Genomic DNA, 22170 nt, shown 5'->3' with positions numbered 1-22170 from the left:
GGATTTATTGTGGTGTAGAATATATTACATGGATTTATTGTGGAGGTGTAGAATATATTACATGGATTTATTGTGGAGGTGTAGAATATATTACATGGATTTATTAGACTTTTTAAAATGTAGATCTGTAGGTCTTAATCAGTGGCTTGTAGACTGTGTGGGGAAGCCAGGATATACTAAATGTGTTTATATTAATTAACGGTAAATTACCATGAGACCGACCGTTATTCGCTTGACAATCACCGGCTGACGAAATGTCATGACCGCCACAGCCTTACCCGGGATCATGGTGAAACTTGGCACACATGGTCTGGGGTACAAGAGTAGGTGGCCTGTATTCTATTTGAACATTGGGTCCAAATGAATAGCTGATGTTTCTTCCTTCCAGATCTTTCTGAAGGTGACAGCAGATGGGGAAGAAGCAGCAGCTAATGCCAAAACTCCAGGTAACTGTCCCTACAGTCTACTGACTGTCCCTACAGTCTACTAACTGTCCCTACAGTCTACTAACTGTCCCTACAGTCTACTAACTGTCCCTACAGTCTACTAACTGTCCCTACAGTCTACTAACTGTCCCTACAGTCTACTAACTGTCCCTACAGTCTACTAACTGTCCCTACAGTCTACTAACTGTCCCTACAGTCTACTGACTGTCCCTACAGTCTACTAACTGTCCCTACAGTCTACTAACTGTCCCTACAGTCTACTAACTGTCCCTACAGTCTACTAACTGTCCCTACAGTCTACTAACTGTCCCTACAGTCTACTAACTGTCCCTACAGTCTACTGACTGTCCCTACAGTCTACTAACTGTCCCTACAGTCTACTAACTGTCCCTACAGTCTACTAACTGTCCCTACAGTCTACTGACTGTCCCTACAGTCTACTGACTGTCCCTACAGTCTACTAACTGTCCCTACAGTCTACTAACTGTCCCTACAGTCTACTAACTGTCCCTACAGTCTACTGACTGTCCCTACAGTCTACTAACTGTCCCTACAGTCTACTAACTGTCCCTACAGTCTACTAACTGTCCCTACAGTCTACTAACTGTCCCTACAGTCTACTAACTGTCCCTACAGTCTACTAACTGTCCCTACAGTCTACTGACTGTCCCTACAGTCTACTAACTGTCCCTACAGTCTACTAACTGTCCCTACAGTCTACTAACTGTCCCTACAGTCTACTAACTGTCCCTACAGTCTACTGACTCTCCCTACAGTCTACTGACCACACTCACTGTCCCTACAGTCTACTCATCTGTCCCTACAGTCTACTAACTGTCCCTACAGTCTACTAACTGTCCCTACAGTCTACTAACTGTCCCTACAGTCTACTAACTGTCCCTACAGTCTACTAACTGTCCCTACAGTCTACTGACTCTCCCTACAGTCTACTAACTGTCCCTACAGTCTACTAACTGTCCCTACAGTCTACTAACTGTCCCTACAGTCTACTGACCACACTCACTGTCCCTACAGTCTACTAACTGTCCCTACAGTCTACTAACTGTCCCTACAGTCTACTAACTGTCCCTACAGTCTACTAACTGTCCCTACAGTCTACTCACTGTCCCTACAGTCTACTAACTGTCCCTACAGTCTACTAACTGTCCCTACAGTCTACTAACTGTCCCTACAGTCTACTGACTCTCCCTACAGTCTACTGACTCTCCCTACAGTCTACTAACTGTCCCTACAGTCTACTAACTGTCCCTACAGTCTACTCCACTGTCCCTACAGTCTACTAACTGTCCCTACAGTCTACTGACCACACTCACTGTCCCTACAGTCTACTAACTGTCCCTACAGTCTACTAACTGTCCCTACAGTCTACTCACTGTCCCTACAGTCTACTAACTGTCCCTACAGTCTACTGACTCTCCCTACAGTCTACTGACCACACTCACTGTCCCTACAGTCTACTAACTGTCCCTACAGTCTACTAACTGTCCCTACAGTCTACTCCACTGTCCCTACAGTCTACTAACTGTCCCTACAGTCTACTAACTGTCCCTACAGTCTACTCCACTGTCCCTACAGTCTACTCACTGTCCCTACAGTCTACTCCACTGTCCCTACAGTCTACTAACTGTCCCTACAGTCTACTAACTGTCCCTACAGTCTACTAACTGTCCCTACAGTCTACTAAATGTCCCTACAGTCTACTAACTGTCCCTACAGTCTACTAACTGTCCCTACAGTCTACTAACTGTCCCTACAGTCTACTAACTGTCCCTACAGTCTACTGACTCTCCCTACAGTCTACTAACTGTCCCTACAGTCTACTAACTGTCCCTACAGTCTACTAACTGTCCCTACAGTCTACTGACCACACTCACTGTCCCTACAGTCTACTAACTGTCCCTACAGTCTACTAACTGTCCCTACAGTCTACTAACTGTCCCTACAGTCTACTAACTGTCCCTACAGTCTACTGACTGTCCCTACAGTCTACTGACTCTCCCTACAGTCTACTGACTCTCCCTACAGTCTACTAACTGTCCCTACAGTCTACTAACTGTCCCTACAGTCTACTCCACTGTCCCTACAGTCTACTAACTGTCCCTACAGTCTACTGACCACACTCACTGTCCCTACAGTCTACTAACTGTCCCTACAGTCTACTAACTGTCCCTACAGTCTACTCACTGTCCCTACAGTCTACTAACTGTCCCTACAGTCTACTGACTCTCCCTACAGTCTACTGACCACACTCACTGTCCCTACAGTCTACTAACTGTCCCTACAGTCTACTAACTGTCCCTACAGTCTACTCCACTGTCCCTACAGTCTACTAACTGTCCCTACAGTCTACTAACTGTCCCTACAGTCTACTCCACTGTCCCTACAGTCTACTCACTGTCCCTACAGTCTACTCCACTGTCCCTACAGTCTACTAACTGTCCCTACAGTCTACTAACTGTCCCTACAGTCTACTAACTGTCCCTACAGTCTACTGACTCTCCCTACAGTCTACTGACTCTCCCTACAGTCTACTGACCACACTCACTGTCCCTACAGTCTACTAACTGTCCCTACAGTCTACTAACTGTCCCTACAGTCTACTAACTGTCCCTACAGTCTACTAACTGTCCCTACAGTCTACTGACTCTCCCTACAGTCTACTGACCACACTCACTGTCCCTACAGTCTACTCCACTGTCCCTACAGTCTACTCCACTGTCCCTACAGTCTTCTCCACTGTCCCTACAGTCTAATCACTGTCCCTACAGTCTACTCCACTGTCCCTACAGTCTACTCACTGTCCCTACAGTCTACTCCACTGTCCCTACAGTCTACTCCACTGTCCCTACAGTCTACTCCACTGTCCCTACAGTCTTCTCCACTGTCCCTACAGTCTACTCACTGTCCCTACAGTCTACTCCACTGTCCCTACAGTCTACTCCACTGTCTCTACAGTCTACTCCTCTCCTATTGACCACACTCACTGTCCCTACAGTCTACTCACTGTCCCTACAGTCTACTCACTGTCCCTACAGTCTACTCCTCTCCTATTCACCACACTCACTGTCCCTACAGTCTACTCCTCTGTCTCTACAGTTTACTCCACTGTCCCTACAGTCTTCTCCACTGTCCCTACAGTCTACTAACTGTCCCTACAGTCTACTCCACTGTCCCTACAGTCTACTCCACTGTCCCTACAGTCTTCTCCACTGTCCCTACAGTCTTCTCCACTGTCCCTACAGTCTTCTCCACTGTCCCTACAGTCTTCTCCTCTCCAATTTACTTCCTACCTTCTTTTTCCAACTTATGAATGTTCCTTTTGTAAGTAGTTTCTGTTGTGTTGTTGACGATGACGTTGTTGTTGTGAAGTGTCTTGGTGTTGTGTTGTGAGGTGTTTTTGATGTCTTGTGCTGTGAACTGTGGACCCACCCTACCATAGAACAGTGGATGTTGCTGAAGAGAACCAAAAGCTGCAGTAAAGTTGGTGTGGAGGAGGGTGAACCTGAAGGTTAGATTCCGCCACTAAGCCTGCCTGTTTTCACACCAGGCGCTTGCCTAGAGACATTTAAATGGTTGGTGCCTTTAGTCTGGCAAGACAAGACTCAAAGTATCACTTTGGCTAAGCATGTAAGTCAGACCAAGCGAGACTATCTTTCCTGAAATCCTAAGCTAATGCTTTAGCTCAGCAAGCTAACACAGTTTGAGGAACCCTATGCCTAAACCTTAACCTTTGAACCTGCCGGGCAAATATATCCACTTCCCAATGACTGTCTTCTCCTACTTTACACAGAGGCTAACGGTCTGAAGCAGGCCAACGGTGGGGGTAACCATGACGACGACAGCGCTGGGAAAGGGTCGAGTCAGGTCAAAGGAGCCAATCTGGTCATGAAGCAGTTTCTGGCCCTGCTGGTCAAGAGGTTTCACCATGCTACCAGATCATACAAAGACTTCCTCGCACAGGTTTTGGACTACAACTAGATAGAGGGATGGTGGGGGGTGGGGTGGTGGTGGGTGGGATGGAGGGGGTGGGGGGAGGGGGTGGGGGGTGGGGTGGTGGTGGGTGGGATGGAGGGAGGGTGGGGGGTGGGGTGGTGGTGGGTGGGATGGAGGGATGGTGGGGGGGTGGGGTGGTGGTGGGTGGGATGGAGGGAGGGTGGGGGGTGGGGTGGTGGGTGGGATGGAGGGAGGGGTGGGATGGGTGGTGGGTGGGATGGAGGGAGGGAGGGATGGAGGGGGGGTGGGATGGAGGGAGGGAGGGATGGAGGGGGGTGGGATGGGTGGTGGGTGGGAGGGATGGAGGGGGTGGGATGGGTGGTGGGTGGGAGGGATGTTGGGGTGGAGGGATGTTGGGATGGAGGGATGTTGGGATGGAGGGATGTTGGGATGGAGGGATGTTGGGATGGTGGGGTGGTGGGGTGGAGGGATGTTGGGAGGGTGGGAGGGTGGGTGGGAGAGTGGGAGGGTGGGAGGGTGAGAGGGTGTGATGGGTGGTTGGAGGGAGGGAGGGATGGTGGAATGGTGGGAGGGTGGGATGGTGGGAGGGTGGGAGGGTGTGATGGGTGGTTGGAGGGAGGGAGGGATGGTGGAATGGTGGGAGGGTGGGATGGCGGGAGAGTGGGAGGGTGGGATGGTGGGAGAGTGGGAGGGTGGGAGGGATGGATAAAATATAAAGCACTTCCTGGCCCTGCTGGTCAGGGGCTAGGGGCTAGGGGCTAGGGGATGGTTTGGGATTCAGAGTTAGAATATTATACCAGGTCAGGTCACATAGGGTCAGAGTAAAACTGGGATGGTATCCCTTTGAGTAACAGTGTGAATGGTTTCATGTCCCCAGATCGTCCTGCCTGCTAGCTTCGTCCTGATAGCCCTGATCTTCACCATGATCGTGCCTCCGTTCGGAGAGTACCCCCCCCTCATCCTCACTCCCTGGATGTATGGAAAGCAGTTAACGTTCTTCAGGTTAGTCTTTCGAGGTTTGGAGAATGATATACAGGCAACTCTAACCAGTAGGTCATGACCCTGGTCTTCCTGTTCTCATCACATTATATTAGGTACCTAACCAGTAGGTCATGACCCTGGTCGTCCTGTTCTCATCACATTATATTAGGTGTCTAACCAGGAGGTCATGACCCTGTTCTCCCTGTTCTCATCACATTATATTAGGTATCTAACCAGTAGGTCATGACCCTGGTCATCCTGTTCTCATCACATTATATTAGGTATCTGACCAGTAGGTCATGACCCTGGTCTTCCTGTTCTCATCACATTATATTAGGTATCTAACCAGGAGGTCATGACCCTGGTCTTCCTGTTCTCATCACTTTATATTAGGTATCTAACCAGCAGGTCATGACCCTGATCATCCTGTTCTCATCACTTTATATTAGGTATCTAACCAGGAGGTCATGACCCTGGTCTTCCTGTTCTCATCACATTATATTAGGTACCTAACCAGTAGGTCATGACCCTGGTCTTCCTGTTCTCATCACATTATATTAGGTACCTAACCAGTAGGTCATGACCCTGGTCGTCCTGTTCTCATGACATTATATTAAGTATCTAACCAGTAGGTCATGACCCTGGTCTTCCTGTTCTCATCACATTATATTAGGTATCTAACCAGGAGGTCATGACCCTGGTCTTCAACCTGTTCTTCTTCTCTTTCTTCCTCCGTTTCTCAGTAACGAGCGACTGGAAAACCTCCAGATGAGACATTTCACCAAGGTGTTGCTGAACCCCCCTGGCCTTGGCACTCGCTGTATGGCAGGAAGCCCTCTACAGTGAGTACCAGCCGCTCTAGGTTGAAGACTGTGTTTTGACTAATATTCTGACATCTCCCTCTACTCTACTAACTATAAATCACCAAGTTCTCTGATACTGTATTGTGTGTGTGTGTGCTTTGTCCATACAGAAACCTGCCCTGTGAGAATGAGACATTGGCCTGGGAGACACCTGCGGTTTCTTCAATAGCCAATAACATCCTGCAGAGCCCTGAGTGGCACCCGCTAAACCCCTCCCCTTCCTGCCAGTGCAGCACCAATAAGAAGCTGACTATGTTACCCATCTGTCCAATCGGAGCTGGGGGGTTGCCCCCTATGCAGGTCAGTATACTGACTGTTCTCTGTGTCTACTGGATGTTTCTTATATGTTACAGCAGTAACCTGTCCTCCAGTAACCTGTCCTCCAGTAACCTGTCCTTTAGTAACCTGTCCTCCAGTAACCTGTCCTCAGTAACCTGTCCTCAGTAACCTGTCCCCAGTAACCTGTGCTCCAGTAACCTGTCATCCAGTAACCTGTCCTCCAGTAACCTGTCCTTTAGTAACCTGTCCTCCAGTAACCTGTCCTCAGTAACCTGTCCTCAGTAACCTGTCCTTTAGTAACCTGTCCTCCAGCAGCCTGTCCTTTAGTAACCTGTCCTCCAGTAACCTGTCCTCCAGTAACCAGTCCTCCAGTAACCTGTCCTCAGTAACCTGTCCTCAGTAACCTGTCCTCCAGTAACTTGTCCTCAGTAACCTGTCCTCAGTAACCTGTCCTCCTGTAACCTGTCCTCCAGTACCCCTAGCCAGTACTAACCAGTCCTCCAGTACCCCTAGCCAGTCCTAACCACTCCTCCAGTACCCCTAGCCAGTCCTAACCACTCCTCCAGTACCCCTACTCCTCCAGTACCCCTAGCCAGTCCTAACCACTCCTCCAGTACCCCTAGCCAGTCCTAACCAGTCCTCCAGTACCCCTAGCCAGTCCTAACCACTCCTCCAGTACCCCTAGCCAGTCCTAACCTGTCCTCCAGTACCCCTAGCCAGTCCTAACCAGTCCTCCAGTACCCCTAGCCAGTCCTAACCAGTCCTCCAGTACCCCTAGCCAGTCCTAAACAGTCCTCCAGTACCCCTAGCCAGTCCTAACCACTCCTCCAGTACCCCTAGCCAGTCCTAACCACTCCTCCAGTACCCCTAGCCAGTCCTAACCAGTCCTCCAGTACCCCTAGCCAGTCCTAACCAGTCCTCCAGTACCCCTAGCCAGTCCTAACCACTTCTCCAGTACCCCTAGCCAGTCCTAACCAGTCCTCCAGTACCCCTCCAGTACCCTAGCCAGTCCTAACCAGTCCTCCAGTACCCTAGCCACTAACCAGTCCTCCAGTACCCCTAGCCACCACTTCTCCAGTACCCCTAGCCAGTCCTAACCACTCCTCCAGTACCCCTAGCCAGTCCTAACCAGTCCTCCAGTACCCCTAGCCAGTCCTAACCACTCCTCCAGTATCCCTAGCCAGTCCTAACCACTTCTCCAGTACCCCTAGCCAGTCCTAACCAGTCCTCCAGTACCCCTAGCCAGTCCTAACCACTCCTCCAGTACCCCTCCAGTCCTAACCCCTCCAGCCAGCCAGTCCTAACCACTCCTCCAGTATAGCCAGCTAACCACTCCTCCAGTCCTAACCACTCCTCCAGTACCCCTAGCCAGTCCTAACCAGTCCTCCAGTACCCCTAGCCAGTCCTAACCAGTCCTCCAGTACCCCCTAGCCAGTCCTAACCACTCCTCCAGTACCCCTAGCCAGTCCTAACCACTCCTCCTCCCTCCAGTACTCCTCCAGTATCCCCTAGCCAGTCCTAACCAGTCCTCCAGTATCCCTAGCCAGTCCTAACCACTCCTCCAGTATCCCTAGCCAGTCCTAACCAGTCCTCCAGTATCCCTAGCCAGTCCTAACCACTCCTCCAGTATCCCTAGCCAGTCCTAACCACTCCTCCAGTATCCCTAGCCAGTCCTAACCACTCCTCCAGTACCCCTAGCCAGTCCTAACCAGTCCTAACCAGTCCTAACCACTCCTCCAGTATCCCTAGCCAGTCCTAACCAGTCCTCCTCCTCCAGTATCCCTAGCCAGTCCTAACCACTCCTCCAGTATCCCTAGCCAGTCCTAACCCAGTATCCCTAACCAGTCCTAGCCAGTAACCACTCCTCCAGTAGCCAGTCCTAACCACTCCTCCAGTATCCCTAGCCAGTCCTAACCACTCCTCCAGTACCCTAGCCAGTCCTAACCACTCCTCCAGTCCCTAGCCAGTCCTAACCACTCCTCCAGTATCCCTAGCCAGTCCTAACCACTCCTCCAGTATCCCTAGCCAGTCCTAACCACTCCTCCAGTACCCCTAGCCAGTCCTAACCACTCCTCCAGTATCCCTAGCCAGTCCTAACCACTCCTCCAGTATCCCTAGCCAGTCCTAACCACTCCTCCAGTATCCCTAGCCAGTCCTAACCACTCCTCCAGTACCCCTAGCCAGTCCTAACCACTCCTCCAGTACCCCTAGCCAGTCCTAACCAGTCCTCCAGTATCCCTAGCCAGTCCTAACCAGTCCTCCAGTACCCCTAGCCAGTCCTAACCACTCCTCCAGTACCCCTAGCCAGTCCTAACCACTCCTCCAGTATCCCTAGCCAGTCCTAACCACTCCTCCAGTACCCCTAGCCAGTCCTAACCACTCCTCCAGTACCGTTTTAATGTACCCAATGTGATGGTATATGTTGTGTGTGATGTATTTGCAGAGGAAAGAGGCTACGGGAGATATACTACTGGACCTGACTGATAGAAACATTACAGACTACCTGGTTAAAACCTACCCCAGCCTCATCAGACAAAGGTAAGGGGCCCAATACATCGCCAACTGTGATCATCGTCATAGACGTGTGTTATATGTATCAGACAGGTGTGGTAGAGTTACAGTCATCCATGTCAAACATCAGAAGTCCACTGATTATATGTCAATCTGTTACAGTTGTTGTGACGTTGTATTGATTATTGATGTGACGACTGCTGCTCATCGAATGATTAACCTCTCTGAGATATGTGGGACGCTAGCGCCAACAGCTAGTGGTAGTGGAGGGTGCCAAATTCAAAACAACAAAAATCTCATAATTAAAATTCCTCAAGCATACAAGTATCTTACACCATTTTAAAGATAAAATTCTCGTTAATCCAGCCACAGTATTTGATTTAAAAAATGCTTTACAGCGAAAGCACCACAAATGATTGTTAGGTCACCACCAAGTCACAGAAAAACCAGCCATTTTTCCAGCCAAAGAGAGGAGTCACAAAAAGCACAAATAGACATAAAATTAATCACTAACCTTTGATGATCTTCATCAGATGACACTCATAGGACTTCATGTTACACAATACATGTACAGTGCCTTGCGAAAGTATTCGGCCCCCTTGAACTTTGCGACCTTTTGCCACATTTCAGGCTTCAAACATAAAGATATAAAACTACATTAAAAAAATACAGTTTTATATCTTTATGTTTGAAGCCTGAAATGTGGCAAAAGGTCGCAAAGTTCAAGGGGGCCGAATACTTTCGCAAGGCACTGTATGTTTTGTTCGCTAAAGTGCACATTTATATAAAAAAATCTAATTTTACATTGGCGCGTTACGTTCAGTAGTTCTAAAACATGCATTGATTTTGAAAATTTGCAGAGAGCCACATCAAGTTACAGAAATACTCATCATAAATATTGATGAAAATTCAAGTGTTACACAAATTAGAATTACTTATCCTTAATGCAACCGCTGTGTCAGATTTTTAAAAACTTTATGGAAAGAGCAAACCATGCAATAATCTGAGTACAGCCTTTCGACAACAAAGCAGCCAAAAAGATACCCGTCATATTGGGAAGTCAACATGCACTCCCAGGAATCCCAGTTCCACTTTTGATAATGTCCATCATTTATGTCCAAATAGCCTCTTTTGTTAGGGCGTTTGGTAAACAAATCCAAACGCATGTTCAGGTCCAGCCGAACGTCAGACGAAAAGTTCCAAAAGTTATATTACAGGTCGTAGAAACATGCCAAACTAAGTATAGAATCAATCTTTAGGATATTTTTTACATAAATCTTCAATAATGTTACAACCGGAGAATTCCATCGTCTGTAGAAAAGCAATGGAACGAGAGTTAACTTCCCTCGTGACCGAGCGTCATGAGCCCAAGGCACTCTGCCAGACCACTGACTCAAACAGCTCACATGAGCCCCTCCTTTATAGTAGAATCCTCAAACAAGTTTCTAAAGACGGTTGACATCTAGTGGAAGCCTTAGGAAGTGCATCATAACCAATATCCCACTGTATCTACAATAGGGGCTGAGTTTTAAAAAAACTACAAGCCTCAGATTTCTCACTCCCTGGTTGGATTTTTCTCAGGTTTTCGCCTGCCATATGAGTTCTGTTATACTCACAGACATCATTCAAACAGTTTTAGAAACTTCACAGTGTTTTCTATCCAATACTACTAATAATAGTACACTGATTATAATAATATGCATATATTAGCATCTGGGACAGAGTTGCAGGCATTTTACTCTGGGCACCTTATTCATCCAAGCTACTCAATACTGCCCCCATTTCACCAATAAGTTAATGGTTTATAATTATGTGATTAAATGAATCAGTTAATTATTAACTCCTTAACCGGGGGCACCTTGGGAAAATTTGGCTTTATTGAGTTTCTATTTCCCAAATTAACTCAAAGAATATCAGTTTTACAACACTCTAATTAATCAATTTCCTCTACAGTCTCATTCTGAGCGTCGCATAATTTTGGAATCTGCACAAACCGAGTCTCACTAAATAAGTCTGTATCACACCAAATGAGTTGATTATTTATTTGCTAACAAGATAAAATGCTAATATAAGATACACAAACACACAGTCTAGGCAATTGATTAGAACTTAGTACGATGAACAGGTCCCTAGCGGACCAACACAATATGACACGTGTTACACAAAATGGAGATTTAAAAAGAGAGAGAAAGAGAGAGAGTACACGAGAGAAAAACACACTTGGGTGCATTTGTCAGCTATGCTTATTTTAACCCTAAACTTGCACCGAACTGCCGGTCTTATGGGTCAGAATATAATGGTGTAAATAAGTGTTGAAGGTCTCCGACAGGGGTGTCTCTGTGTGGAACGAATTCCCACTTCTCTGAAGACAGTCCGTCTTTGGTTACCGGGTGTAACTCAGTTCTCCTCACGATGTCAGTGTCCTTTCTCTTAGTGGTCTGTTTCTCCTCACGATATCAGTGTTCTTTCTCTTAGTGGTCTGTTTCTCCTCACGATATCAGTGTCCTTTCTCTTAGTGGTCTGTTTCTCCTCACGATGTCAGTGTCCTTTCTCTTAGTGGTCTGTTTCTCCTCACGATGTCAGTGTCCTTTCTCTTAGTGGTCTGTTTCTCCTCACGATGTCAGTGTCCTTTCTCTTAGTGGTCTGTTTCCTCGTCCTCGCTCTGAAAAGGAGGTTTTCTGAGGAGGGCTAAATCAGCCGTGTGGATGGTTCCAGCGTGGGAAGGAAAACAGTGTAGACACACGATTCCTTGGAGAGTGGTGACCGGGTGGTCCTGCTTGAATTCACCACCTTTAGATACAGCTACTCGTCCGTAGCATAGGTTGTTAAAAGGTTCCTTTTGTCTTCTTCAACTTCGTGTTGCGTTTTGGGTTTTCTGACCACTCAGACCTTGGCTGCTCAGGGTCACTTAGTCTAGTATGTAAATTTTTAACTCACGTGTTTATACCCTCGGTTTATACCCTCGGGTCAGTAATGGGCGTTTCCACCTTTAGGGCAGTTCTCTGGGCGTAACTAGTTACGAAGGCAGGAGGTCTGGATTTGACTCAGATCCAATTTAGACAACTAACTTCACATTTCATCTTTACAAAAACATTCTCTTTGATCTGGACATTTTCTACACAACGTACAGTATGCAAACATCAAGTACATGTTAGGAAAACTCTTAAAGTTACAATGTTTTCGTTATAACGTCATAACTTTAATTTTTAATAACATAACAAAAACAACATTCATTTTTCATCTATCTTCATTACCACCATTGTGGCTGACGAAACCTGTCCTAAAGTCCATTAATTGCATGTTAATGTTCTGAGGCCGGTTCTCCATAGTGAGAGGACAAAGGATTTTGTCTGCTGCCTTAGATTTACAATGGACGTGAGGTGTCATAAACCACCCCCCCCCATCTCCTTACCTCTCCATCGCTTCCCCTCTGCTGGGTGTGAGAGATCTCTCTGTAGGATTGTTACCACGGTAACCTGACCCGAGCAGGCCAGTCGAGACACAGTCATCCATGTCAAACAGCAGAAGTCATCTGATTATATGTTAATGTGTTAATGTGTTATTTGTTTTCCATTTCCAGTTTGAAGAGCAAATATTGGGTGAATGAACAAAGGTATGCTTTTATTTATTTTCTAAACATACCTCATAGCAAACTAAATATCAGTTTAAGTTTAGCTTATTTGTCATACACTGTTTCACCCTCTAGTAGAAATTATGATTCTTGTCTCACGGGATTTTGTGTAATATGTTTGTTTGGAGGCCTGTCTGTTGGAGGCCTGTCTGTTGGAGGCCTGTCTGTTGGAGGCCTGTCTGTTGGAGGCCTGTCTGTTGGAGGCCTGTCTGTTGGAGGCCTGTCTGTTGGAGTCCTGTCTATTGGAGGCCTGTCTGTTGGAGGCCTGTCTGTTGGAGGGGTTGTCTGTTGGAGGCCTGTCTGTTGGAGGGGTTGTCTGTTGGAGGCCTGTCTGTTGGAGGCCTGTCTGTTGGAGGCCTGCCTGTTGGAGGCCTGTCTGTTGGAGGCCTGTCTGTATGAGGCCAGTCTGTTGGAGGCTTGTCTGTTGGAGGCCTGTCTGTTGGAGGCCTGTCTGTTGGAGGCCTGTCTGTTGGACTCTTGTCTGTTGGAGGCCTGTCTGTTGGAGTGTTGTCTGTTGGAGGCTTGTCTGTTGGAGGCTTGTCTGTTGGAGGCCTGTCTGTTGGAGGCCTGCCTGTTGGAGGCCTGTCTGTTGGAGGCCTGTCTGTATGAGGCCAGTCTGTTGGAGGCCTGTCTGTTGGAGGCTTGTCTGTTGGAGGCTTGTCTGTTGGAGGCCTGTCTGTTGGAGGCCTGTCTGTTGGAGGCTTGTCTGTTGGAGGCCTGTCTGTTGGAGGCTTGTCTGTTGGGTGTTGTCTGTTGGAGTGTTGTCTGTTGGAGGCCTGTCTGTTGGAGGCCTGTCTGTTGGAGGCCTGTCTGTTGGAGGCCTGTCTGTTGGAGGCCTGTCTGTTGGAGGCCTGTCTGTTGGAGGCCTGTCTGTTGGAGGCTTGTCTGTTGGAGGCCTGTCTGTTGGAGGCCTGTCTGTTGGAGGCCTGTCTGTTGGAGGCCTGTCTGTTGGAGGCCTGTCTGTTGGAGTGTTGTCTGTTGGGTGTTGTCTGTTGGAGGCTTGTCTGTTGGAGGCCTGTCTGTTGGAGGCCTGTCTGTTGGAGGCCTGTCTGTTGGAGTGTTGTCTGTTGGGTGTTGTCTGTTGGGTGTTGTCTGTTGGAGGCCTGTCTGTTGGAGGCCTGTCTGTTGGAGTGTTGTCTGTTGGAGGGCCTGTCTTTTGGAGGCCTGTCTGTTGGAGGCCTGTCTGTTGGAGGCCTGTCTGTTGGAGGGGTTGTCTGTTGGAGGCCTGTCTGTTGGAGGCCTGTCTGTTGGAGGCCTGCCTGTTGGAGGCCTGTCTGTATGAGGCCAGTCTGTTGGAGGGGTTGTCTGTTGGAGGCCTGTCTGTTGGAGGCCTGTCTGTTGGAGGCTTGTCTGTTGGAGGCCTGTCTGTTGGAGGGGTTGTCTGTTGGAGGCCTGTCTGTTGGAGGCCTGTCTGTTGGAGTCCTGTCTATTGGAGGCCTGTCTGTTGGAGGCCTGTCTGTTGGAGTGTTGTCTGTTGGAGGCCTGTCTGTTGGAGGGGTTGTCTGTTGGAGGCCTGTCTGTTGGAGGCCTGTCTGTTGGAGTCCTGTCTATTGGAGGCCTGTCTGTTGGAGGCTTGTCTATTGGAGGCCTGTCTGTTGGAGGCCTGTCTGTTGGAGTGTTGTCTGTTGGAGTGTTGTCTGTTGGAGGGGTTGTCTGTTGGAGGGGTTGTCTGTTGGAGTGTTGTCTGTTGGGTGTTGTCTGTTGGAGTCCTGTCTGTTGGAGTTCTGTCTATTGGAGTCCTGTCTATTGGAGGCCTGTCTGTTGGAGGCCTGTCTGTTGGGTGTTGTCTGTTGGAGGCTTGTCTGTTGGAGGCCTGTCTGTTGGAGTGTTGTCTGTTGGAGGGCCTGTCTTTGGAGGCCTGTCTGTTGGAGGCCTGTCTGTTGGAGGCCTGTCTGTTGGAGGGTTGTCTGTTGGAGGCCTGTCTGTTGGAGGCCTGTCTGTTGGAGGCCTGTCTGTTGGAGTCCTGTCTATTGGAGGCCTGTCTGTTGGAGTGTTGTCTGTTGGAGTGTTGTCTGTTGGAGTGTTGTCTGTTGGAGTGTTGTCTGTTGGAGTGTTGTCTGTTGGAGGCCTGTCTGTTGGAGGCCTGTCTGTTGGAGTGTTGTCTGTTGGAGGGGTTGTCTGTTGGAGGCCTGTCTATTGGAGGCCTGTCTGTTGGAGGCCTGTCTGTTGGAGTGTTGTCTGTTGGAGGGGTTGTCTGTTGGAGTCCTGTCTATTGGAGGCCTGTCTGTTGGAGTGTTGTCTGTTGGAGTGTTGTCTGTTGGAGTGTTGTCTGTTGGAGGCCTGTCTGTTGGAGTCCTGTCTGTTGGAGTGTTGTCTGTATGACTGTGTCGTTGATCCTCAGGTATGGAGGCCTGTCTGTTGGAGGTCAGCTGCCCATACTGGAAGTCAGCCCTAAACAGATCCAGGATACCCTCTCTCAACTGATGAAGATGCTCAACGTCACTGGGGTATTGATCACTACATACCTGGCCTAGTGGGTCAGGGCTCTGGAGCACAGGAGGCTGGTGGCACCTTCATTTGGGAGAACGGGCTCATAGTAATGTCTGGAATGGAATTAAAGGAATGGTATCAAACACATCTTCCATGCCATTCAATCCATTCCAGACATTATTATGAGCTGTCCTCCCTTTCACCAGCCTCCTGGGCTGGGGGCTGGAGCGTGTAGTAGTAGTGGTAGGAATTAAGTGAGTGTGATTTACAGTTGGCTCAGTTACACAATATTGTTTTTAATAATTCCGGCAGGGTCCCTACACAAAACAATCGCTGCAGGAGATCGGACCTTTCCTCAGATACATGGAAAGTGAATACAATGTCAAAGTAAGTTAGTTACAGGCTGTCATATACCTCTGAATCACGGTATGATATTATCATGTTACCTGAGACATTATATTGAAAAACATTATATTATTTGTATTTAAATGTTTTATTTCTATTTGTTTTGGTACGTACACTACCGTTCAAAAGTTTGGGATCACTTGGAATTTTTTTGAAAGAAAAGCTTTTTTTTTTGTCCAATAAAATAACATCAAATTGATCAGAAATACAGTGTAGGAATTGTTAGTGTTTTGCATGTGCTCTTTAATGAAGCTGCCAGTTGAGGACTTGTGAGGTGTCTGTTTCTCAAACTAGATACTCTAATGTACTTGTCCTCTTGCTCAGTTGTGCACCGGGGCCTCCCACTCCTCTTTCTATTCTGGTTAGAGCCAGTTTGCTCTGTTCTGTGAAGGGAGTAGTACACAGCGTTGTACGAGATCTTCACTTTCTTGGCAATTTCTCGCATGGAATAGCCTTCATTTCTCAGAACAAGAATAGACTGACGAGTTTCAGAATACAGTTCTTTGTTTCTGTCCATTTTGAGCCTGTAATCGAACCCACAAATGTTGATGCTCCAGATCCTCAACTAGTCTAAAGAAGGCCAGGTTTATTGCTTCTTTATTCAGGACAACAGTTTTCAGCTGTGCTAACATAATTACAGAAGTGTTTTCTAATGATCAATTAACCTTTTAAAATGATAAACTTGGATTAGCTAACACAACGTGCCATTGGAACACAGGAGTGATGGTTGCTGATAATGGGCCTCTGTACACCTATGTAGATATTGCATTAAAAAGCAACCGTTTCCAGCTACAATAGTCATTTATAACATTAACAATGTCTACACTGTATTTCTGATCAATTTGATGTTAATTTAATGGACAAAAAAATGTGCTTTTCTTTCAAAAACAAGGACATTTCTAAATGACCCCAAACTTTTGAACGGTAGTGTATATTACTCCATATTTCAGATTATAACAACAAAAAAACATCATAAATTGAATGTACCTCTAATCCCATCCAGGAAATCATTTTTTGTTTACAAAATGAGTTGTATATTGAACACACCTCTGCTCCCCAAACCAGGTCTGGTACAACAACAAAGGCTGGCACGCCATGGTGGCCTTCATGAATGTGGCCAACAACGCCATTCTCAGGGCCCACCTGCCTCGTAACGTTGACCCCATGCAGTACGGCATCACAGCCATCAACCACCCCCTCAACCTCACCAAGGAACAGCTGTCGGAAGTCACTGTGTAAGTTACACACACTGGTTCCCTCTTTGAAAACAACACAAGAACTAATCACAGGCTTGTGCTGAGCCAATTCAATGCTACGGTCTTTATCCTGTCAGGGGTCATGAGGAGGGGTCATGAGGAGGGGTCATGAGGAGGGGTCATGAGGAGGGGTCATGAAGAGGGGTCAGGTAGAGGGGTCATGAAGAGGGGTCATGAAGAGGGGTCATGAGGAGGGGTCATGAGAGGGGTCATGAAGAGGGGTCATGAAGAGGGGCCATGAGGAGGGGTCATGAGGAGGGGTCATGAAGAGAGGTCATGAGGAGGGGCCATGAAGAGGGGTCATGAAGAGGGGTCATGAAGAGGGGTCATGAAGAGGGGTCATGAAGAGGGTTTTGCCAGTTGATTCATCGGGTAGAGCTTTTTAGGGGCGGCAGGTAGCCTGGTGGGTAGGAACGTTGGGCCAGTAACCAAAAGGTTGCTGGATCGAAATCCCCGAGCTGACAAGGTACAAATCTGTCGTTCTGCCCCTGAGCAAGGCAGTTAACCCCACTGTTCCTCGGGCGCCAATGATGTGGATTAAGGCAGCCCCCCCCGCACCCCTCTGATTCAGAGGTTGGGTTAATGCAGAAGACACATTTCAGTTGAATACATTCAGTTGTACAACTAACTAGGCATCCCCTTTCCTCTATAGCTTGTGGGCTTTGTGTTGAAAATGTCTCAGTCATCTCATCTCCCAGGTTATCTTCCTTCTACTATCTGTCTGTGTCCCTGTCTGTCCTCTAGGATGACCATATTTCTGTTATCTAACCTGTCTGTCCTCTAGGCTGACCATATCTCTGTTATCTAACCTGTCTGTCCTCTAGGATGACCATATCTCTGTTATCTAACCTGTCTGTCCTCTAGGATGACCATATCTCTGTTATCTAACCTGTCTGTCCTCTAGGATGACCATATCTCTGTTATCTAACCTGTCTGTCCTCTAGGATGACCATCTCTCTGTTATCTAACCTGTCTGTCCTCTAGGGTGACCATATTTCTGTTATCTAACATGTCTGTCCTCTACGGTGACCATCTCGCTGTTATCTAACCTGTCTGTCCTCTAGGGTGACCATCTCTCTGTTATCTAACCTGTCTGTCCTCTAGGGTGACCATCTCTCTGTTATCTAACCTGTCTGTCCTCTAGGGTGACCATCTCTCTATTATCTAACCTGTCTGTCCTCTAGGGTGACCATCTCTCTGTTATCTAACCTGTCTGTCCTCTAGGGTGAACATCTCCCTGTTATCTAACCTGTCTGTCCTCTAGGGTGACCATCTCTCTATTATCTAACCTGTCTGTCCTCTAGGGTGACCATCTCTCTGTTATCTAACCTGTCTGTCCTCTAGGGTGACCATCTCTCTGTTATCTAACCTGTCTGTCCTCTAGGGTGACCATCTCTCTATTATCTAACCTGTCTGTCCTCTAGGGTGACCATCTCTCTGTTATCTAACCTGTCTGTCCTCTAGGGTGAACATCTCTCTGTTATCTAACCTGTCTGTCCTCTAAGGTGACCATCTCTCTATTATCTAACCTGTCTGTCCTCTAGGGTGACCATCTCTCTGTTATCTAACCTGTCTGTCCTCTAGGGTGACCATATCTCTGTTATCTAACCTGTCTGTCCTCTAGGGTGACCATCTCGCTGTTATCTAACCTGTCTGTCCTCTAGGGTGACCATCTCTCTGTTATCTAACCTGTCTGTCCTCTAGGGTGACCATCTCTCTGTTATCTAACCTGTCTGTCCTCTAGGGTGACCATCTCTCTATTATCTAACCTGTCTGTCCTCTAGGGTGACCATCTCTCTGTTATCTAACCTGTCTGTCCTCTAGGGTGAACATCTCCCTGTTATCTAACCTGTCTGTCCTCTAGGGTGACCATCTCTCTATTATCTAACCTGTCTGTCCTCTAGGGTGACCATCTCTCTGTTATCTAACCTGTCTGTCCTCTAGGGTGACCATCTCTCTGTTATCTAACCTGTCTGTCCTCTAGGGTGACCATCTCTCTATTATCTAACCTGTCTGTCCTCTAGGGTGACCATCTCTCTGTTATCTAACCTGTCTGTCCTCTAGGGTGAACATCTCTCTGTTATCTAACCTGTCTGTCCTCTAGGGTGACCATCTCTCTATTATCTAACCTGTCTGTCCTCTAGGGTGACCATCTCTCTGTTATCTAACCTGTCTGTCACCTAGGGTGACCATCTAACCTGTCTGTCCTCTAGGATGACCATCTCTCTATTATCTAACCTGTCTGTCCCCTAGGGTGACCATCTCTCTGTTATCTAACCTGTCTGTCTCTCTCCTCTCCCAGATTGAAGACATCAGTAGACGCCGTGACAGCTATCTGTTACCTAACCTGTCTGTCTCTCTCCTCTCCCAGGTTGAAGACATCAGTAGACGCCGTGACAGCTATCTGTTACCTAACCTGTCTGTCTCTCTCCTCTCCCAGGTTGAAGACATCAGTAGACACCGTGACAGCTATCTGTTACCTAACCTGTCTGTCTCTCTCCTCTCCCAGGTTGAAGACATCAGTAGACGCCGTGACAGCTATCTGTTACCTAACCTGTCTGTCTCTCTCCTCTCCCAGGTTGAAGACATCAGTAGACACCGTGACAGCTATCTGTTACCTAACCTGTCTGTCTCTCTCCTCTCCCAGGTTGAAGACATCAGTAGACACCGTGACAGCTATCTGTTACCTAACCTGTCTGTCTCTCTCCTCTCCCAGGTTGAAGACATCAGTAGATGCCGTGACAGCTATCTGTTACCTAACCTGTCTGTCTCTCTCCTCTCCCAGGTTGAAGACATCAGTAGACGCCGTGACAGCTATCTGTTACCTAACCTGTCTGTCTCTCTCCTCTCCCAGGTTGAAGACATCAGTAGATGCCGTGACAGCTATCTGTGTGATCTTTGCCATGTCCTTCATCCCAGCCTCGTTTGTCCTCTACCTGATCCAGGAGAGAGTAACCAAGGCCAAACACCTCCAGTTCGTCAGCGGGGTCAGCCCCCTTGTCTACTGGTTAGCCAACTTCTTCTGGGATATGGTACGTCTTTCAATGAATCAATAAACTGTTACTTATGAAGCCCTTTTTTTTACATCGTTATTTGTGACAAAAGTGCTTTACAGTAACTTGAACTAAACTCACAAAAGAGGAAGTAGCAGTTACAGGAAGAAACCTGGAGAGGAACTAGACTCTTATGTTGTTTTTAGTCAGTGTCTCTCTCCTGTTTCCAGCGCCTGGAATTCAAATAAAAATGTATTTGTCACATGCGCCGAATACATCAGGTGTAGATCTTACTGTGAAATGCTTACTTACAAGCCCTAGAGTCAAGAAAATATTTACTAAATAAAGTTTTAATAAAAATATTAAAAATAACACAATAAAATAACAATAATGAGGCTATATACAGGTGGTACCGGTACCGAGTCAATGTGCGGAGGTACAGGTTAGTCAAGGTAATTGAGATAATTTGTACATGTAAGTAGGGGTGATGTGACTATGCATAGATAATAAACAGCGAGTAGCAGCAGTGTAAAATCAAGGGGGGGTGTCAGTGTAAATAGTTCAGGTGGCCATTTGATTAATTGTTCAGCAGTCTCATGGCTTGGGGGTAGAAGCTGTTAAGGAAAGCTTGCTGTGCGGTAGCAGAGACAACAGTCTATGACTTGGGTGACTGGAGTCTTTGACAATTTTTTCAACCTTAGTCTGACACCGCCTAGTATATACTGTAGGTCCTGGATGTTAGGAAGTTTTGACTCAGTGATGTACTGGTCGTACGCACTACCCTCTGTAGCGCCTTGCGGTCGGAGGGGGGAGCAGTTGCCATACCAGGCGGTGATGCAACCGGTCAGGATGCTCTCAATGGTGCAGCTATATTACCTTTTCAGGATCTGGGGACCCATGCCAAATCTTTTCAGTCTCCTGAGGGGAAAAAGGCATTGTTGTGCCCTCTTCACAACTGTCTTGGTGTGCTTGCACTATGTTAGTTTGTTGGTGATGTGGACACAAAGGAACTTGAAGCTCTCAACCTGCTCCACTGCAACCCTGTCAATGAGAATGGGGCGTGCTTGGTCCTTCTTTTCCTGTAGTCCACAATCATCTCTTTTGTCTTGATCACATTGAGGGAGAGGTTGTTGTCCTGGCACCACACGGCCAGGTCTTTGACCTCCTCCCTATAGGCTGTCTCGTTGTTGATCAGGCCTACCACTATTGTGTCATCGGCAAACTTATTTTTTTATTTATTTTACCTTTATTTAACTAGGCAAGTCAGTTAAGAACAAATTCTTATTTTCAATGACGGCCTAGGAACAGTGGGTTCCTGTTCAGGGGCAGAACGACAGATTTGTACCTTGTCAGCTCGGGGGTTTGAACTTGCAACCTTCCGGTTACTAGTCCAACACTCTAACCACTAGGCTACCCTGCCGCCCCAACTTAATGATGGTTTTGGAGTCGTGCTTGGCCACGCAGTCATGGGTGAACAGGGAGTACAGGAAGGGACTAAGCACGCACCCCTGAGGGGCCCCCATGTTGAGGATCAGCGTGGCAGATGTGTTGTTGCCTACTCTTACCACCTGGGGTCGGCCCTTCAGGAAGTCCAGGATCCAGTTGCAGAGGGAGATGTTTAGTCCCAGGATCCTTAGCTTGGTGATGAGCTTTGAGGGCACTATGCTAGGCACTGAGCTGTAGTCAATGAACAGCATTCTCACATAGGTGTTCCTTTTGTCCAGGTGGGAAAGGGCAGTGTGGAGTGCAATAGAGATTGCATCATCTGTGGATCTGTTGGGGCGGTATGCAAATTGGAGTGGGTCTAGGGTTTCTGGGATAATGGTGTTGATGTGAGCCATTACCAACCTTTCAAAGCACTTCATGGCTACAGACGTGAGTGCTACGGGGCGGTTGTCATTTAGGCAGGTTACCTTCACTCCCTTGGGCACAGGGACTGTGGTGGTCTGCTTGAAACATGTTGGTATTACAGACTCAATCAGGAGAGGTTGAAAAAGTCCTGGTAATCCGTTATTCACAGCCTTGTGAATGTTGACCTGTTTAAAGGTCTTACTCACATCGGCTACGGAGAGCGTGATCACACAGTCGTCCGGAACAGCTGGTGCTCTCATGCATACTTCAGTGTTGCTTGCCTCAAAGAGAGCATAAAAAGCATTTAGCCCGTCTGGTAGGCTCGCGGATACAGAGGTGTACACAGTGCAATGAAATGCTTACTTACTGTATTGAATATATTGAATTGTGCCTTTTGTGATAGAAGTACCAAATTGTACATACAGCTGGGCCCTGGGGCAAGTCTGAATAAGTATTTTTTAGGTATAAAGCCATCACAGTTTCGCCCTACCCCTGGCGGCCATTTAAATTGGAATCTGATTGACCTGGACGTGTCAGTGACTTGTTTCA

At 47.6% G+C, this 22170-nt stretch overlaps 1 protein-coding gene across 1 annotated transcript in view; it reads left to right on the top strand.

Moving 5' to 3' along the window:
* Positions 1-22170, top strand: part of LOC115116153 (retinal-specific phospholipid-transporting ATPase ABCA4-like) — a 206345-nt gene that overhangs the window by 129688 nt on the left and 54487 nt on the right. The window contains exons 28-39 of the mRNA XM_065013791.1: positions 389-446; positions 3907-3975; positions 4258-4427; positions 5299-5423; positions 6146-6244; positions 6376-6565; positions 8988-9082; positions 12636-12668; positions 15028-15133; positions 15429-15503; positions 16587-16756; positions 19632-19809. Coding sequence (XP_064869863.1) covers positions 389-446; positions 3907-3975; positions 4258-4427; positions 5299-5423; positions 6146-6244; positions 6376-6565; positions 8988-9082; positions 12636-12668; positions 15028-15133; positions 15429-15503; positions 16587-16756; positions 19632-19809 — 1368 coding nt within the window. The remainder of the gene's footprint in view (positions 1-388; positions 447-3906; positions 3976-4257; positions 4428-5298; positions 5424-6145; positions 6245-6375; positions 6566-8987; positions 9083-12635; positions 12669-15027; positions 15134-15428; positions 15504-16586; positions 16757-19631; positions 19810-22170) is intronic.

Source organism: Oncorhynchus nerka, linkage group LG9b, assembly GCF_034236695.1.
Source record: "Oncorhynchus nerka isolate Pitt River linkage group LG9b, Oner_Uvic_2.0, whole genome shotgun sequence".
In the NCBI taxonomy this organism is placed as follows: Eukaryota; Metazoa; Chordata; class Actinopteri; order Salmoniformes; family Salmonidae; genus Oncorhynchus; species Oncorhynchus nerka.
Note: the sequence above shows the minus strand (reverse complement) of the source record. Positions and strands in the feature narration are given on the sequence as shown.